Genomic DNA, 16,110 nt, shown 5'->3' with positions numbered 1-16,110 from the left:
ATCACTCTTTCCTATAGGGGAGATTGTGCTGTATTGTCTAGGTGGGCCTAATGTAATAACAAAGATAATTTATAGTGAAAGAAGGAGACCACATTCAGGATCGAGGATCCAAGATGGCGGTGTAGGTAATCACCTAAACTGCCTCGCACAACAATTTCAAAACTACAACTAAAAGACAAAACGTCTATCACCCAGAACCACGGGAAAGCTGGCTGAGTGGAAGTTCTACAACTAGAAGGAAAGAGAAAACAGCACTGAGATGTGCACAAGCGCTAAAAAGCTGAGGTACGGAGGCGCGCGAATCGGGCTGGCGATGGGCAACTGGGAGTGCTGCTTTTTTCAACCTGAAGGGAGACAAGCTCCCGATTACTCCAAACTCCAGTTTCTGGGGAGACACGGGGGGCCCAAACTCCTACGGGGAGAAGCTGGACTGTCTGCCATTGGGTTGGAAAGTGAGGGAGGCTTGCTTGCAGGGCTGCTCGCAGGAATAATTGTTTACTGTGCTGGGGCACGGGACGTGGGGACGTGGTCGGAGACGCAGAGCTGGCTAACTGGCAGCCATCGCTGTTTACCACGCCCTAGTCTAGTGACGCCCTGAGACCCCACCCCGCACAATCTACAAACCCACCCAAGCTCCAAGCAGCAGCTTTAGAATATGAATGATCTGCCCTATCGCAGCTTAACCTGGCAAACTTGCAGCCCGGGTCAGACAGCTCCAAAACCTCCAAACCCCAAGCAATGAGGAGAAAAACTGTAGTTCTCGCTGTAGCGCCCGCTGGGTGGCCTCAGACAGTAACTGACCTGCACCCCATTGGAGATCCAGAACCCAGTGTACCTAGTGGTCAGTGTGAGACACCAGATTTCAACTCCTCACATCCATAAGTGACACATTCAAGAGGCAGACTCAGTGAGCACCAAAGCCCCACTGACACAAGTCCTGCCCCATAAGGGTGTCTCCAGCGCAGCAGTTCTTCCATTATAGACACAGCGGGTCCTCACAGCCAATTGGCCTGGAGGTCAATTCCTCCCAGTGTACCAACAGCAATCAAGGCTTACCTACACCAAGACTTTGCACTCAGCCCACAAAGGGGTGTACCAAAGGCGTCCACCTCAGGTGATTGGGGAGGCTGAGCTACTGGCCCCTATAGGTCACCTACCACACAAAGCCACTCCATCAACACAGGGAAGCAACAAAATGCGGAGACAAAGAAACATGACACGAATGAAAGAAATGGAGGAAAGCAAACTACTGGATGACATAGAGTTCAGAACCACATTTATAAGGTTATGTTAGTATATTTTCAGAAAACAACTCCAAGACCATGTGGATTCCTGCAACAGAGAGGAATTGACAGGTCTGGTCCAACCATGAAGACAAGAGGAGAAATAGTCCAGAGATGGAAGACGCTGACGACGCCTTACCACACTAGCAGTCAGCAGCTGTGCGACGCAACAGGTTGCCTAGGACCAAACCAGAGAGGGTCGGACCTGCATTGCCACCATGTGCCCACCATCCAGATATCATTGCTGACATGTACACATAAGGAACTGTTGGACATTGAAATGGGGACTCAGAACTGTTGGATATTGAAATTGGGACTCAAAGATTTTTTGTTATTATATGTTTATTTCTAGTCTGCAGAGGCAAGATTTTTTAAAGGAAAGAAATGGGGAAAAGTAGATACAGAGGCAAAGAAGCATTGAACAGACTATCAAACTACAGCGGGAAGGCAGGGGAGGTTGCGGGGGGGGGCGGGGGGGCGCGCGAGCGGGGCTGTAAGAGATCAACCGAAGGACTTGTACGCATGCATATAAGCATAACCAATGGATACAAGACACTGGGGGGTGGGGGCAGGTAAAGGCATGTACTGGGGGGAAGGGGAGGCCGGGGGTAGGTCAATGGGGAAAAAAAAAAGAAGACATATGTACTACTATTTGTAATACTTCAAACAATTAAAAAAATAAAAAAATTAAAATTAAAAAAAATAAAAATAAAAATAAAATAAAGTGAAAGAAGGAGGCAGAAAAGGAGAACCAGAGATATGGGAGTATGGGAAAGACTAAGCTGACATTGCTGGCTTTGAAAACAGAAGAGAGCCATAGAAGCTGGAAAATGCAAGGAAACAGATTCTCCCTGAGAGCCACTAGAAAGGAACACAGCTCTGCCAACACCTTGATTTTAGCCCAGGGAGCCCTGTTTTAGACTTGGCCTCCAAATATGTAAGAAAACCAAATTGTGTTGTTTAAAGCCACTAAGTGTGTGGTAATTTATCACTGTGGCAACAGGAAACTAGTATCCCACTCAATCTAAAATAAAGGTGTACACACACACACACACACACACACCACTCTCTGTCCTCTTGTCCTTACCTTACTTTTTCTCAGTTTGTCACTGGCTATTCATTGTAAACCCCACAAAGGCATGGCACTACGCTCTGTTCATGGCCATTCTTCAGGCGTCTGAGACAGTGTTTGCTTGTAGAAAGTCACTAACACTCTTCCAGTCACTGAAATTTAATTTTACTATTTGCTGACACTGATCTTTACTTTCAACTCCACTGCTCCCTTTAGATAACATTTTTATAAGCAAAAATGGGTTAAAATTAACCAAAGGGTGCTTTAAGGGGAAAAAGACATTATGACTTACTAGGAAGTCACTCAAGGAGCCTGGCTGAACGAATGAAGGGCATTCAGTCTTCCCAGACCATGGTATTTGTGGTAGAGAGAGGGGACCAGCTGGAACAGGTTGAGGACTGGCTGCTGATACAAAAGTCTCACTTATCTTCACTTCCGTTGAAACCCCTCCATTTCCTTGTCACGTGTCTGTTCTCTACCATAAGTGTGGCGATTGGGACTGTATCCCCAAAGAACTACATTATTACCATCTCCCAAACACATGTTCTGCAAACTATGTCCATTAGAAATAAAAGAAAAACTGTTTTAATTGCGTTTCAAAGACAACTTCTTTTATTGTATTCCCTTCCTAGTATTCTCTTAAACATTGTAGATACAATTTTTATAGGTCTGGATAAATAACGTGTTAGATATTCTAATAAGTTGACATGGCTAGCTTTCTAGGCATTCTTTGGACTACCAAAGGTGAGGAGAAGAAATAAATGTCAATTCCTGGTGGAAGCTTTAACAGACAGCATGCAATTTGCCACATCCCCTTTCCAGTTAGGATGATGTTGAAAGCACATGTCAATAGAAACCTTCATTTTCCAGTCCTTGGGTGACTCGAGTTAGCAGAGCCTCCCTACCAACTCATATTAAGCATAGAGTGTGAATAAGCAATAAGCCTTCGTTGTTTTAAGCCAGAGATTTGGGGCCATTGTTACTACAGAAATACCTGGGCATGCCTTGGCCTACTACATGTGAGGAGAATTAATGTCTTATTGTATGTATCCAATGGGTTTCTTTCATTTGTAAATTCCCAATGCCTTTTCTGGGAAAATATGCATTGTAAGTCTCATAGAGGGTGTGATGGTCAATTTTGTGTTCACTTGACCCTGATCATGGGTGGGCAGATATTTGACGAAACATTATTTCTGGATGTTTCTGTCAGGGTGTTCCCAGATGAAATGAGCAGTTGACTTGGTGGACAAACTAAGGCGGTTTGCCCTCCCCAAGTGGGTAGGCAGCATCCAATTTGTTGAGGGCCTGAAAAGAACAAAAAGCAAGAGGAAAAAAGATCTGGCCTCTCTGCCTGGCTGCCTGATCTGAGGCCCTGATCTTCTCTTGCCCTCAGTGCTCCTGGTTCTTAGGCCTTTGGACTCAGACTCAATCATAACACTGGCTTTCCTGGGCATCCTGCTTGCAAATGGCAGATCATGGGACTCAGCTTCTAACGCTGTGTGAGCCAATTCCTTAGAATAAGTCTCTTCCTTTATATACAGGGGTTTATATATAAAAGTAGGTTTATAGTTGTGAGTACGTGAAACACAGGTTTATTCTTGTGTTATTATTTATTAATTACTAGAGGCCCAGTGCATGAAATTCATGCACTGGTAGGGTCCCTAGCAGCTGCCAGCTGCCGGCCGGGTACTCCCTCCCTTCCCCTGGCTAGCCCTACCCCCTGGTCAAACTCCCGATGAACTCCTGGTCGAAGGGATGATTTGCATACTATGCTTTTATTATACAGGATTGTATTATTTTCCAAATGAACAACTGCAAACTTATTTTTGCCCCACCCTGTATAATTCTATAGGTTATGTTTCTCTAGAGAAACTTGACTAACACAGTAGGGGAGTGAATGCAGCCATTTCCAAATTTATCTGACATGGAAACCTTTTTTTCATGCTCAGTATAAAAGAGATCTTGGGAAATGCTGCTGCATCCTTCACTCAGCCAGTCCCTTCATATCCCCCTACCATCTTTCACTCTTTCCTGCCCAACCAATATTGTTGACAAGTATGTTGACATACTCTTAACTTATGTAAACAAATATATCTTAGCTCTACAGAATATTTACAAACCTTACTTGGGAATGAGTAGAATGGTGCTCCCCAGAAGAAATACCCTAAATAGATGTTTTAACTCATCACTGGCACATATGTAATGTTTTAAAGAAAAGAAATACCTGATTATTGTACATAACAGATCACGAACTAAGCACCAAATCATATTGTGAAATTTCATGCTGCTTCATAAGTTTGCCTGGACATTCTGACTCTGTTAAATGCCACCCACATTTTGGATTATCTGGACCTGTAGCCACTCTGACTTTTACCAATGGCCTCTTATTACAAGTTCTGTGAACTGACTGCATTATAAGAAGTTTGTGAATTCATTTCCCCTGGCCTGCTTAGCATACTCAGGTACACTGAAAAGCAGTTTTACTCACAAACATCCCTCTTATTCTAAAAGGCTCTAGAAACTGCCATGTCGAATCTATATTTCTATTGTTTTTGTTGTGGTTGTTGGTAATCCTCACCCAAGGATATTTTTTCCACTGATTATTAGAGAGAATGAAAAGGAGGTAGGGAGGGGAGGAGGGGGGGGGAGAGAGAGAGAGAGAGAGAGAAACATGGATGTGAGAGAGACATATCGATTGGTTGCCTCCCCAGAAGAGGGGCTGGGGATTGAACCTACAACCCAGGTATGCACCCTTGATTGGGAATTGAACCCATGACCCCTTGGTGCACAGGTGACACTCTACCACTGAGCCACACCGGCCAGGGCTCTCCTGGTTTAATCTATAACGAATACAGGTGATACACTGCATGTTCTTATTTTTAAGCATATAGTTGTTACTAAAAATACCTTCAGTTTTTTGTAGTTTGAAACATAAGTACCTCTATGCAAATATTTCTAAACCATCTATACCCAAGACAAAAAGACGGAGCAACTAAGACTGCCATCAGCCAAAACAAAACCTTAATTATAAACTTTTATTGTTAATCTTCATAACATCACCAAACACGATAATTTCATGCAGAAATTTTTGCAAGATGGTTATTGTCATTACTGTCCCTAGTCATAATGGTTTGGAAAATAAGAAAGAAATGTATTTGAAAAAGAAAAAAAAATCCATATCTCCCAGACAGCTTCTCATTGCATATTCTAAGATTGTAGATACAATTTTGAATTTTATGTTTTCACTTAGCATTAAAACAAAGCATTTTCCCATATTATACTGATTCATGGTAGACAATTTTTATAGTTATATAATACTTAATTTTGTGATTATGTCATAATTACTTGACTATTTATACTGAGGATATTTGAAAATATTATTTTTTAGTGTTATGCCCCCCTTTCTTCTAAAAAGGATTTGCAGCCCTGGCCAGTGTTGCTAAGTGGTTAGAATGTCATCCGTGCACCAAAGGGTCTCTGGTTCGACTCCTGGGTTGCAGGTTTGATCCCTGGTCCCTGTCAGGGCATGTTTGAGAGGAAACCAATCGATGTGTCTCTCTCACATCGATGTTTCTCTCTCTCTTTCTCTTTTTCTCTCTCTCCCTCACTCCTTCCTTTCTACTCTCTCTGAAAATCAGAGGATAAACCAAAAAAATAAAAAGGGATTTGCAGCAACTTTATTCATTTCTGAGACATATGTCCTGTTCAGAATTGTAGAAAGAGAAAAGCCTGATGCTCCAGAAAATCATTTCTGGAGGATAAGATGTTCTGGGTGGTGGCCAGCCAGTGTGGCTCAGTGAACTGAGCGTCATCCCGCACCAGGAGGTCACTGGTTCGATTCTAGATCAGGGCACAGGCCCACGTTGCGGGCTTGATCCCCAGTAGGGAGTGTGCAGGAGGCAGCTGATTGATGTTTCTCTCTCTCCCTCTCCCTCTCCCTTCCTCTCTTTCTAAAATCAGTAAATATATATATATATATATATATATATATATATATATATATATATTTTTTTTTTTTTTAAGAGAGATGTTCTGAGTGGTGAAGAAAGAGGTACCAGAACGTGGACCCAGAATGAGTGGGAACACGTGTGTACGAAATACACAAATGAAAAATAACCTGTGCTATGATGTGTTGTGCTATAAAGATAAGGTGTGTAAGCAGTGTGGCAAGAGGGAGGTGGCTTAGTTGGAGACATCTGGGAAAATCATAGGGGAGGATAACTGTAATCTGAAAGGGAGCCATAAGCTGGCTGAGGGAGTTGACTTGTCACCGCTACACCTAGGGTGAGATACTCTGTGTAATGCGGGCTGCGTTCGCCTATTCCCATAGCAACGGTGTGTGCCCTGCTCTCTAATCTCCGTGTCCTGGAAATCAGGACAGATTGATATAGAGGTTTTTCAATGTCACATACAAATCTGTGTTTATATGTTCAATATCAGACCAGGAGAATAAAATTGACCTGATGTTAATAAGAAAATTATTGCAGTGCAGGTGTACTAATTTTGATAACTACAATAATGTGTTTGAAGTTAGATCTTCTTGGTTTAATGACTATCAACAAGGGGTCCCAGGCCTGAATTTCAGTAAGGATGTGAGAATTACATAAGTGTGGCTGTTCATTGCAAATATTCATGCTTACTCAACATGTTTCACTCATAGTTTTCTTACCAAACACATTCTGAATGTAACATCCTTTACTTAAAGGTCCTAATGATGATCTAATGATTCATCCTCACTTAGAGGCAGTAGCCTAAGCATTCAGAGGGCCTGTGTCCTTAAACTTCCAGTTATTATCACTCAGACCTTCCTTTAGTGTCCACATGTTCATAGCAGTGGCCACAAAACCACATTTAATCATCAGATCTAATATATAGCTCTCTAGCATTCTCTAAAATGCCCTTTTTTCTCATTTTCCATTTACATGCAGTAAAATCCCCTGTTGGTGATGTATAGTTCAATGGGTTTTGGCAAGTATATTCAATTGAACCCACCACAATCAAGACACAGAAAGTCCCATCACCTCCCAAAACCCTTGTTCTGCCTCCTTGCAGACAGGTCCTCCTTCCTACTCCCAATGCCTGGCAACCACTCCTCTGAAGACGTGTTTTTGTCATCTCGGTCTTCATTTTAATAAAAGGGAACCTAATCACTGTGAGCAGTGCTTATGGATCTGGAAGAGTTTCTCAATTTGGCAGACCTGGGGGCAATACCCTAAATATCACATCCGGGCACTGGCCTTTCCTTCCAAACTGAATAATGCCCATGCAGAATAACACCGCTGTAGTAAGTAGAATGTTTTAAGTATAAATTGTTTATTTGTGAATTACAATTTGTTTATCTAGCTTAAGTCTCCATATAGCATAAACCAAAATTAAAATGATTTTAAATATATATTAGGATTTCATTATAGAGGTACACCTTTCTCGAGGCACTAAATATGGTTTTGTGAAGGTGTATTTAAACTGAATTTGGAAAATTAAATTTTTAAGAGAGTGCTTTTTATAAGACCAATAATTATTCTTTCAACTCCCCTCCTCAAACATCCACGCTTGCATATCTGGATGGGGTCCATCAGGGCACACCTGAGCTTTTAGAGATACTGGCAAACTCTACTCAACACAATCAGATGCAGGATTCTTTACACAGAACAGGTGAAGTTTGAGTGCACACATCTCAGCCGACCAGCTTAAATGTCAAAGTGCATTTTTCTGCTTTTAGAATAATTCCAAGACAGTTTCCTACATTTCTCCCAGAAAGCAGCACTGACCATTCCTGCCAAAAGCCTGGAAGCCTGTTCCATCACACAGACTTCCAACTTCTTGAAAGAATTTTGCAAATTAAGCAACAGGCGCCTAACGCTCATACAACTCAACCAGCCGTAGAGCAGATCTGTTTCCCATTTCTAGTTGGAGTTTCAAGGACTTCCTTTTTCTAATTGCTTCCTCGGTTGCTATGTGATGTAGGGACCACTGCCTCCTCCCTTTTCAGATCAGGACTTGACTTCATTCTGTCACGTGGGACTCTGAGCCAACTGGGAGAAGTTTGGGGATGTGGGCTGCATCTGTCAGGACAGCTTATCGGGGGTGGTTGCCATCCTGAATTGTTTCTAGAATAGTAAACCATCCTGCTAAAGCACCCCTGATGACTCAATGGGATCAGTCCTTACAGAGTAAGCTTCCTACCCTAATACACGGGTTTATTCATTCTTAAAAGGAGCAGGTTATCTTTATGGTTCTCTCTCTCTCTCTCTCTCTCTCTCTCTCTCTCTCTCTCTCTCTCTCTCTCTTATTTTCAATTGAATTTTTGAGAGCCCCGATTTCTGTTCTCACTGAGCTCTGTCACATTTGTTTTATTTCCTCTGCCATTTACTTGAGTTGCTCTGACCTACATTTTTCTTTTCTTTGTTCCTGAACAAAAGCTGATTTCTTTCTGAGGAAGTTGGAAAAGCAAGACTTATGTGCCCAATATGTTTCCCAACCCTCACATGAGAAAAATGGCACACCCAAGACTATCAAAAAACACTCCTATACCAGTCACAGCGCCAGATGCTCTGAGCTGCGTCTTATTGTGGGCTCACTCAACACAAAATAAAACAGATCCCCCCAAAACAAAGGCTTCCGGTCTCCAAGCCCAAAAACAATTCTAACAAAAATCTTACCATTCCAGAGCTTTGAATATCTTAACCAAATTTTAAGATGGTGTGTTTTATTTTAATTGGCAGAGGGAGGGAGGGGTTGTTTTACACAAAGACACTACATTAAGGCCAGCCAATCCTAGTAGTCTTTCTCAAATGGCTTCCAAATCTCAGTGGTACCTCCACCTCTTCCTGTTCACTCCTTTTGTGGGTCCCTAAGTGTGAGTGGTTCCCAGCTGTACTGCCTCTCCATTATTAGGGCTATGAAGATTATCATCATTAATGAGCACATGCCTTATCTTTCTCTTCAAAATGTTTCATTTGAGCATTTAAAACAACCAGGTATTTGTGTACTATGTTTTATTACTATTGTTGCAATTTGCCCTTTCCTCCTTCCACAGATAAAGTGTCTGTCATTCTGCTTCATCCACCCCCCTTTTAGCTGGAGGGCTGTAATCTCACAGTGTTTATTTAATCCACACATGGGTTTGGGAAATGTAGTTAAAACGAAGAAATGAACCTCGGAGTAGACTTAGAAATGACAGGCATGAATTTGGCAGATGTGATGATTTAAGTTAGGACAGGGCACGGTTTAGAGAGTTCCTGAGGCAAAAGTGAAAGAAATCAATTTGGTGATGGGGGGAATTTTATTCTAGTGAAGTAAGAGGGAAAGAGAGAAGGGAGATGAGAGAAGTGCTTTTTTGGAACCAGTTGATTTTGTACAGAGCAGGAAAATTGTCTACTCTTTGCACGTTGCACCTCCCCCACTGCCATATGCTTCCCTAAAGTTTCCTTTTACCATACTTGAAAGGACCACAGACTTTAATAGTATTCATGCATTTGAAGTGCTAGGCTATTCCCAGCTTCCTCTGTTGTTGCATTTATGATGAGAAATAATAAAAAAATCCAAGTTATATGATAACATAAAAAAATGATTTTTAATGAAAAAAATTTTTAAATAAAAGGTAGTTTTTTTAAAAAGGCATCTGACCTTAAATAAACTGAGGTTCAAGATCACAACCAGATTCAGGGGCTAAATATAGGCCAGTCTCCTTTAGTGTCCAGGCTGAGAGAATTTAGTAGGTTACCACAGCAAACACTAAATTGTTGACACCCAAGGGGCCTGAACAAGTTGAAACAATGTCATTAAAAGGTCAAATTAGTATAGAACGTCTTAAATTCAGATGTAATAGTAAAAGTAGACAGGGGAAAGTAATGACTATCTTTACAGAGGAATATTTGCAATATTATATATATATATATATATGTGTGTGTGTGTGTGTGTATATATTCATATGTGTATTTTTGTATGTGTATATATGTAATATATATGTATATATACCTGAAACATCACACTATTACATGAATGTGAGTTTGTGGGTGTCCAGCACTCAGAACTTTGTCAAGCAGAACTTTTCTTCCTCATTGTGGGGAAACTATGTTGCTGCCGAAGGGCAAAGAGAAGACAGGAGGCGGATGAGGGGGACACTCACAGGGCTGCTGGCAGGAGCTGCGGCAAACCAGAGGCATATGCAACCCATTATTCCCACCAAGACAAAGGCTGCTTCTACGCTCTCTGGTTCCCACAACCTTCCACCAAAGTTCATTTCCCTTTCAGATCTTCTCTGTAGGATTTAAATATACATTTGTGAGGCTAAGGTTGGGGTGACGGAATAGGGGACAGGAAGGGAAGGTGAGCAGTGCCTCAGGTCCAGTTCCATGAGGAAGGAAGGCAGGGTGCACAGGCAGGTTTTGGAGCACAGACCTCTTTCCCAACCCTGCATCTGCTTCTTCCCATTGTGTGGTCTTAGACATACATGCATTTTAACACTTTTTATGTCAGTTTCCTTATGCATACAGTGAATTTCACATGGTTGTTTTATTTTATGCATTAGAAATAACGTATATAAGTGACTGTTACCTCACAGGTGATCAATAAACATAATGCATCTGATAACGTTGACTAGAAGACCCGGAGTCAGCAATGTCTTTGTTCTGCCTTTTTACCTTTGGTTCCAAGATCATACCCTACACACAGAACAAATGCTAAAACTGGAAATAGCTCTACTGGCTCCTGCTGTCCCTTCCTCTTTTTCACAGCTTCACAGTAAATGACAGCCACTGGCACTTCCATCCCCTTGTGGGGGTGCATGGATAAAGTGGTAGAAAAGATGTGTAGAGTGCTGGCAGCCACTCAGTAGTAAACACCTGAGCCTCTCTGACTCCTTTTCCCCCACCTGTTCTGTTCTCCGGCCATTCCCAACAGCAACCGAGGTTCCTGGGCCCACAGTACCCCCTGATGGCCAACATGGGGAACTTTCTTCTCTCAATGATTCTTATCTTGTAGTGAGACTCCCCAGGCTTTGTTCTTTCTATCATGGACCATTCACTTCTCGGAAACGTTCTGTGGCCTCTGCCTTGCTATTTTTCTTTTTTGCTCAATTATTTCAGAAACATCTACCTCCCTTCCTGTTTTTTTCCCTTTTCTTCTATTTATGAATCCTCAAATTACTGTGGTTATGTTGCTAAGAATAATAATAGGATGAGTGCATATGGCTATCAAGAAAAACCTTCTACATTTAGAAGTAAAATCAGACATCTCAAAAGTCTTCTGAGAAATTAAGAGGGTTTCTTCAGAACCTGGACAGAAGATGCTCTCTACCCCCCTGCTCTTTCTCTAACTAACACTGAACTTTTCTTGACATTTATTGTTTTCCTATTTATTTATTATTTTCCTATTTATTTAATGGCCACAATTGTACTAGTTTTCCCCTACTATTTCATTACAAATGTAAAATATTTTCCTAATCTGGTCATAACTCGAGGTAATTCTTGTATAGTATTTCTTTCCTTTGAAATGATTTCCACATTCATAGAATTGCAACTATTTCCTCCTTTAAAATAAACAATGCAAATTAATTAAGGTAGCAGGTAAATACCACCCATTCAACTTTACCAAAATTCTGTGAAAATGGATTTTCAACCTAATATAACAATAATGATGTTATAAAATAGTTGTGTGATACAAAAGGTATTTTAAATGATTGTTAATTGAAAAACACTGAGTTGACATATTCACATTTTTCTGAAAAGATATTTGCTTTCTTATATACCTTTTGAATTCATAAAGTTTTGGAAGTACAAATTAGAACATGCAGTGTTAATGTTCTTGAAAGTATTACATTTAAATTGTTTTCTCAGGAACCAAAGAGAAAACACCAGAGGAAACATAACCAGCCTGAATTGTTTAAAATGTATTTTCCCTTTAATTAAATAAGAAACATCTGTCTAGGGATTTGGGAAATGAATGTAATCCATCCACACTCTGCCTGTACTAGTTTGCCTCCAATGTCCAATATTTTGAAAGAAAATTCTTTCTTTCTGTAAAGAATTAAACAGCAACATGGAGCAATGTCTGGGTCTTGCCTCAGGAGTTTGGGTACTGGAAATGCTAAGGATTGTCTTTTCCCAGATCTGTCTTTGGGAAGCAACGAAATTCTCTCCATAATCAAGGTTAGGATGTAACATCTGTACTTCTCCAAAGCATCCACTCAACCTGAAAATGCTCATCTTCGGGTGGTGAGAAAACAGAAGTTACGAGGATGTATGCAAATACTCCAGGTCAAAAGATTGTTCCCTTTCTGGGAGCCACTGGCATTTTCCTCCTGCTCAGGCTTTAAAAATCTGATTTCTCTAGGAACCTGCACAGCCCACAACACAGACCCATCAGACAGCCCAAATGAGTACGAGGAAAACGGGGAGTTGTCGCTAGGATGGCTCTGGTTCTTGGAAACCAGGGCCCACCGTGGAGAATGACAAATATCACTTACTGGTGTTGTCAAACGGTATCTGCTTGCACTGCGCAGACCCCTCGGTGGGCCAAGGACAGTAATAGACGGCTCCCCCTTCCACGATGTCTGGCTGGCTGGTGTTGGCTTTGGGCGCTCCCACCAAGACACTGGCTCTGCGAAAGGGACGCAGAAAACTGCTCTGTGGCACCCGAACAATGCGCCTAGGAGCTGCGGCGGGGTGGGGATTCACATCACTGAGGCTGGGGTGGGGATCGCGGCAGAAACGGATTTATGAGGGAACCGATGGCCAAACTTTCGTTCCCTTTGGAAACCTGCGGGCATCTGAACCTGGTCTGGAAGAGGGTGCAAATAGTCCCAATTCTTCTCTAGGTGGAGCTGTGTGTACAGTGAGGTGCGGAAAGAGGTTGGTTAAAAAAGCAAAGCACAGGGACCAGCTGCTTGTGGCAAGCGGACTGCACTTGCGCCCAGACACGGAGCTGTTAGAGGCTGCATGTAAACAGACCGTGTGGTGGCCGTTGTTTAACTGGCCTGTGTCTGCCCGTCCCGCTCCCCGCGCTGTGCAGTGCTAGCCTTTGTACCTGAAAGTCCCCAAGACTGGCGTGTGCGCTGCAAGCGGCAGGTCTCTAGTTCAGAGTGCACAGCGCAGAGAAGAGGCTGGTGGCGGGAGCGGGACGGGACCGCAAGTGGACAACGGGAGGGCATCTTCCTTCAGGCTGCGGGACAGACGCGGTCCCCGGGCGGAGGGGCACGGACACGCGCGAGAACTCCCGGCACCGGGCGACTTACGTGCGAGCCTCAGGGATGTGGAAGTCCACAGCGTAGCCGAAGTAGCTGCCCTCCGGGCCGCTGTACACCGTAAGATTGTCCACGTCCAAGTTGAACGCCTGTGAGCTGGGGGACCACAGCGTCCCCAGGGCAGCCCAGAAGCAGCAGAGGGGCGCGAGCGGCTGCGCCCGGCTGCCCCGGGGACCGCGGCGGGCCCCGGCAGACATCGCCCTCCGCCCTGGCGGCTGCTCACTGGGGAGCGGGACCCCCAGGTAGGAAACTGCAGGGGTGGCGGCTGGCGACCCCCAGATGCTCGCGTCCCGGCTCGGTGCGCGCGGCGTGAGCGTCAGCGGTGACAGCCCAGGCGCTCCGCAGCGGGTCCCCTGCGATCTGCTCCCCGCGGCTCTCAGCCCGCTCGCGGCCGGCTCGGGGGCTGGCCCAGAGCATCCTGCCCTCCACGGGCTGCGGGCGGGGCGGGCGCGCTCGCGGCGCCTCCTAGCGGCGGGTCCGCGGGCTGCGCGCGGGAGCCAGCGACTCAGGGGCCTTCCCAGCCCCCGCTGGCAGCCGGCGCCAGGCGCCTGTTTCGGCTCCTGGTTTTCTATTACAGTTGCATCTCAAGGACAATCTGAATCTTGTACGTGTCAGTGTAAGCCATTGCTTTGGGAAGGAATGCTCCCCGCGCAGGGCGAGAGTTTTCTCCAGTTTGTCCCAAATGGAAGAAGGTGGAAACGTACCCCACCACGAGGCAAGATAAAGCGCCCTCTCTGCATCACCTCTGCTGTCTCAAGACGCTTAGGGTGGATACATTTTTTTCGCCTGTGACTGAGAAAATCTAAATCCAACAATCCTCTCCTCACCCAACTCCATCCACCCCAGCTCACTGCAGAGGAAACTAAGAAACAAAGAAAGTCTCGAATTTTATTTAGAATTTTCTAAGGCACGCCGGGCATGTTAAACGTCCTGGTACTAAACCTTCGTGACCCTGTGTAATTGGATGAAGACTGGCAAAGTTAGGAATGCTGGAATTTACAGTTTACCCTCAGCAAGGGTAGAAGGTATAGGATGAAAGTGAAAGAGAGTCCAAGGGGAGTCTGAAGAATAACAAACAGTGAGGAGTGGGCAAAAAGAGCAAGATGGGAGGTAAATGGTGAGCTCCTTGCTCGACTTGTTGAATCTGAGTTACTAGTGTGGGAGCCCCAGAGGCTCTGGAAGCATAAAATGCAATTCAGAGCAGTGGTCAGTCTGGCGGAACCGATGTGGGAGCCTGCCCACAGAAACGCTCTGAGTCCACTGAAAAGCTGACTCTTTCATCTCTCTCACATCAAAACCCACTTGGTAGACAGATTTGAATTTTACTTCTTTGTCTACGCTTATCTTGTCCCTTTAAAGGTAGTAAAAACTAATAAGCTGTACTATTACCTGGCATATCACCAGGTCTGGATAATTTCCTAACTGGATAGTCAGTCCTTTCCCAGACAAGGATTTAAGAGGAGATGGTAGAAGACTTTTTCTCTCAATTCAAACGTCCATTTGTGCGAGACATAGAGTCTGCTTCTCTAGTCAAGTTTTTATTGTTAATAAATGTGATATTCCCTGTAGTAAATTTCAGTGAGTAATTCACATGCAACATTAGCATGGGATGTTCAGAGCTGTGCAGGACATAGAGGCTCGAAAATAAACTCATAGTTATCATTTCCTGACACTGACTGGCATGTTGAAATTCAGAAATTCGTTTGTGACATGCAAGCCTTAGAAATGGAACATCTAAGTAGATAGAAAGTAATAGCCTAGTCCTAGATCTGCATGTGGCCCAGGTACCGACTCCCTGGGCAGAGTAACTATATATTAAACAATGCTTCAGTTTGGGTAGGCAGTACATCACCAGGGTATCCCCTTCATTACTCCCTTGTTCTGTGATATTTCTGTCATGATCCTTATCTTTTTATTTAAACTAAGGTAGGTAGGGAAAGAAAATTCTACTTATTGCTACATAATTGGTTACATATACTTGTTCCTTTCTTCAAAAACATATTTGTTCTTGAACTAGCTGGTTTGGCTCATTGGATAGAGCGTCAGCCCGCGGACTGAAAGGCCCCAGGTTCAATTCCAGTCGAGGGCATATGCCCAGGTTGTAGCTCGATCCCCAATAGGTGGCAGCTAATCAATAATTCTCTCTCATCATTGATGTTTCTATCTCTCCCTCTCCCTTCCTCTCTGAAATCAATAAAAATGTATTTGTTCTTGACTTACACAAGCCTATACTGTATTCTTAATAATGTCACTTTCCACTTTACAGATGAGGGCATTACGGTTCACAGAGGTACAATAATATGCATATTCATAGAGCAAGTAGATGGTACGATTTGGACCCAAGACTGTCAGGTGCCAACATCAGTTCCTTATACTGTTAGGTCTATAAAAATATACTTTTAAGTCATAATAGTAGGAATAAATATTTCTACAGTTAGTGAGTTATTCTGGGCTAACCCTTTGTGTGTGCCTGTGGGTGGTGAGAAGAAGTGGCATAAAGCAGCTGTGTACCC

General features: G+C 43.5%; 1 protein-coding gene across 1 annotated transcript in view; it reads right to left on the bottom strand.

Annotated features, from left to right (window-relative positions):
• The window catches only part of ITGA8 (integrin subunit alpha 8), a 216,396-nt gene extending 202,443 nt beyond the window's left edge, over positions 1-13,953 (bottom strand). The window contains exons 1-2 of the mRNA XM_080672065.1: positions 13,589-13,953; positions 12,821-12,954 (exon numbers count right to left, since the gene is read on the bottom strand). Of these exons, the coding sequence (XP_080528191.1) occupies positions 12,821-12,954; positions 13,589-13,794 (340 nt within the window). The 5' untranslated portion in view covers positions 13,795-13,953. The remainder of the gene's footprint in view (positions 1-12,820; positions 12,955-13,588) is intronic.
• Between the last annotated feature and the right edge of the window lie 2,157 nt (positions 13,954-16,110).

This window comes from Plecotus auritus, assembly GCF_963455305.1.
Source record: "Plecotus auritus genome assembly, chromosome: 1".
NCBI classification, from domain to species: Eukaryota; Metazoa; Chordata; class Mammalia; order Chiroptera; family Vespertilionidae; genus Plecotus; species Plecotus auritus.
The sequence above is the reverse complement of the archived record's forward strand: the minus strand, read 5'-3'. Positions and strand labels throughout refer to the sequence as shown.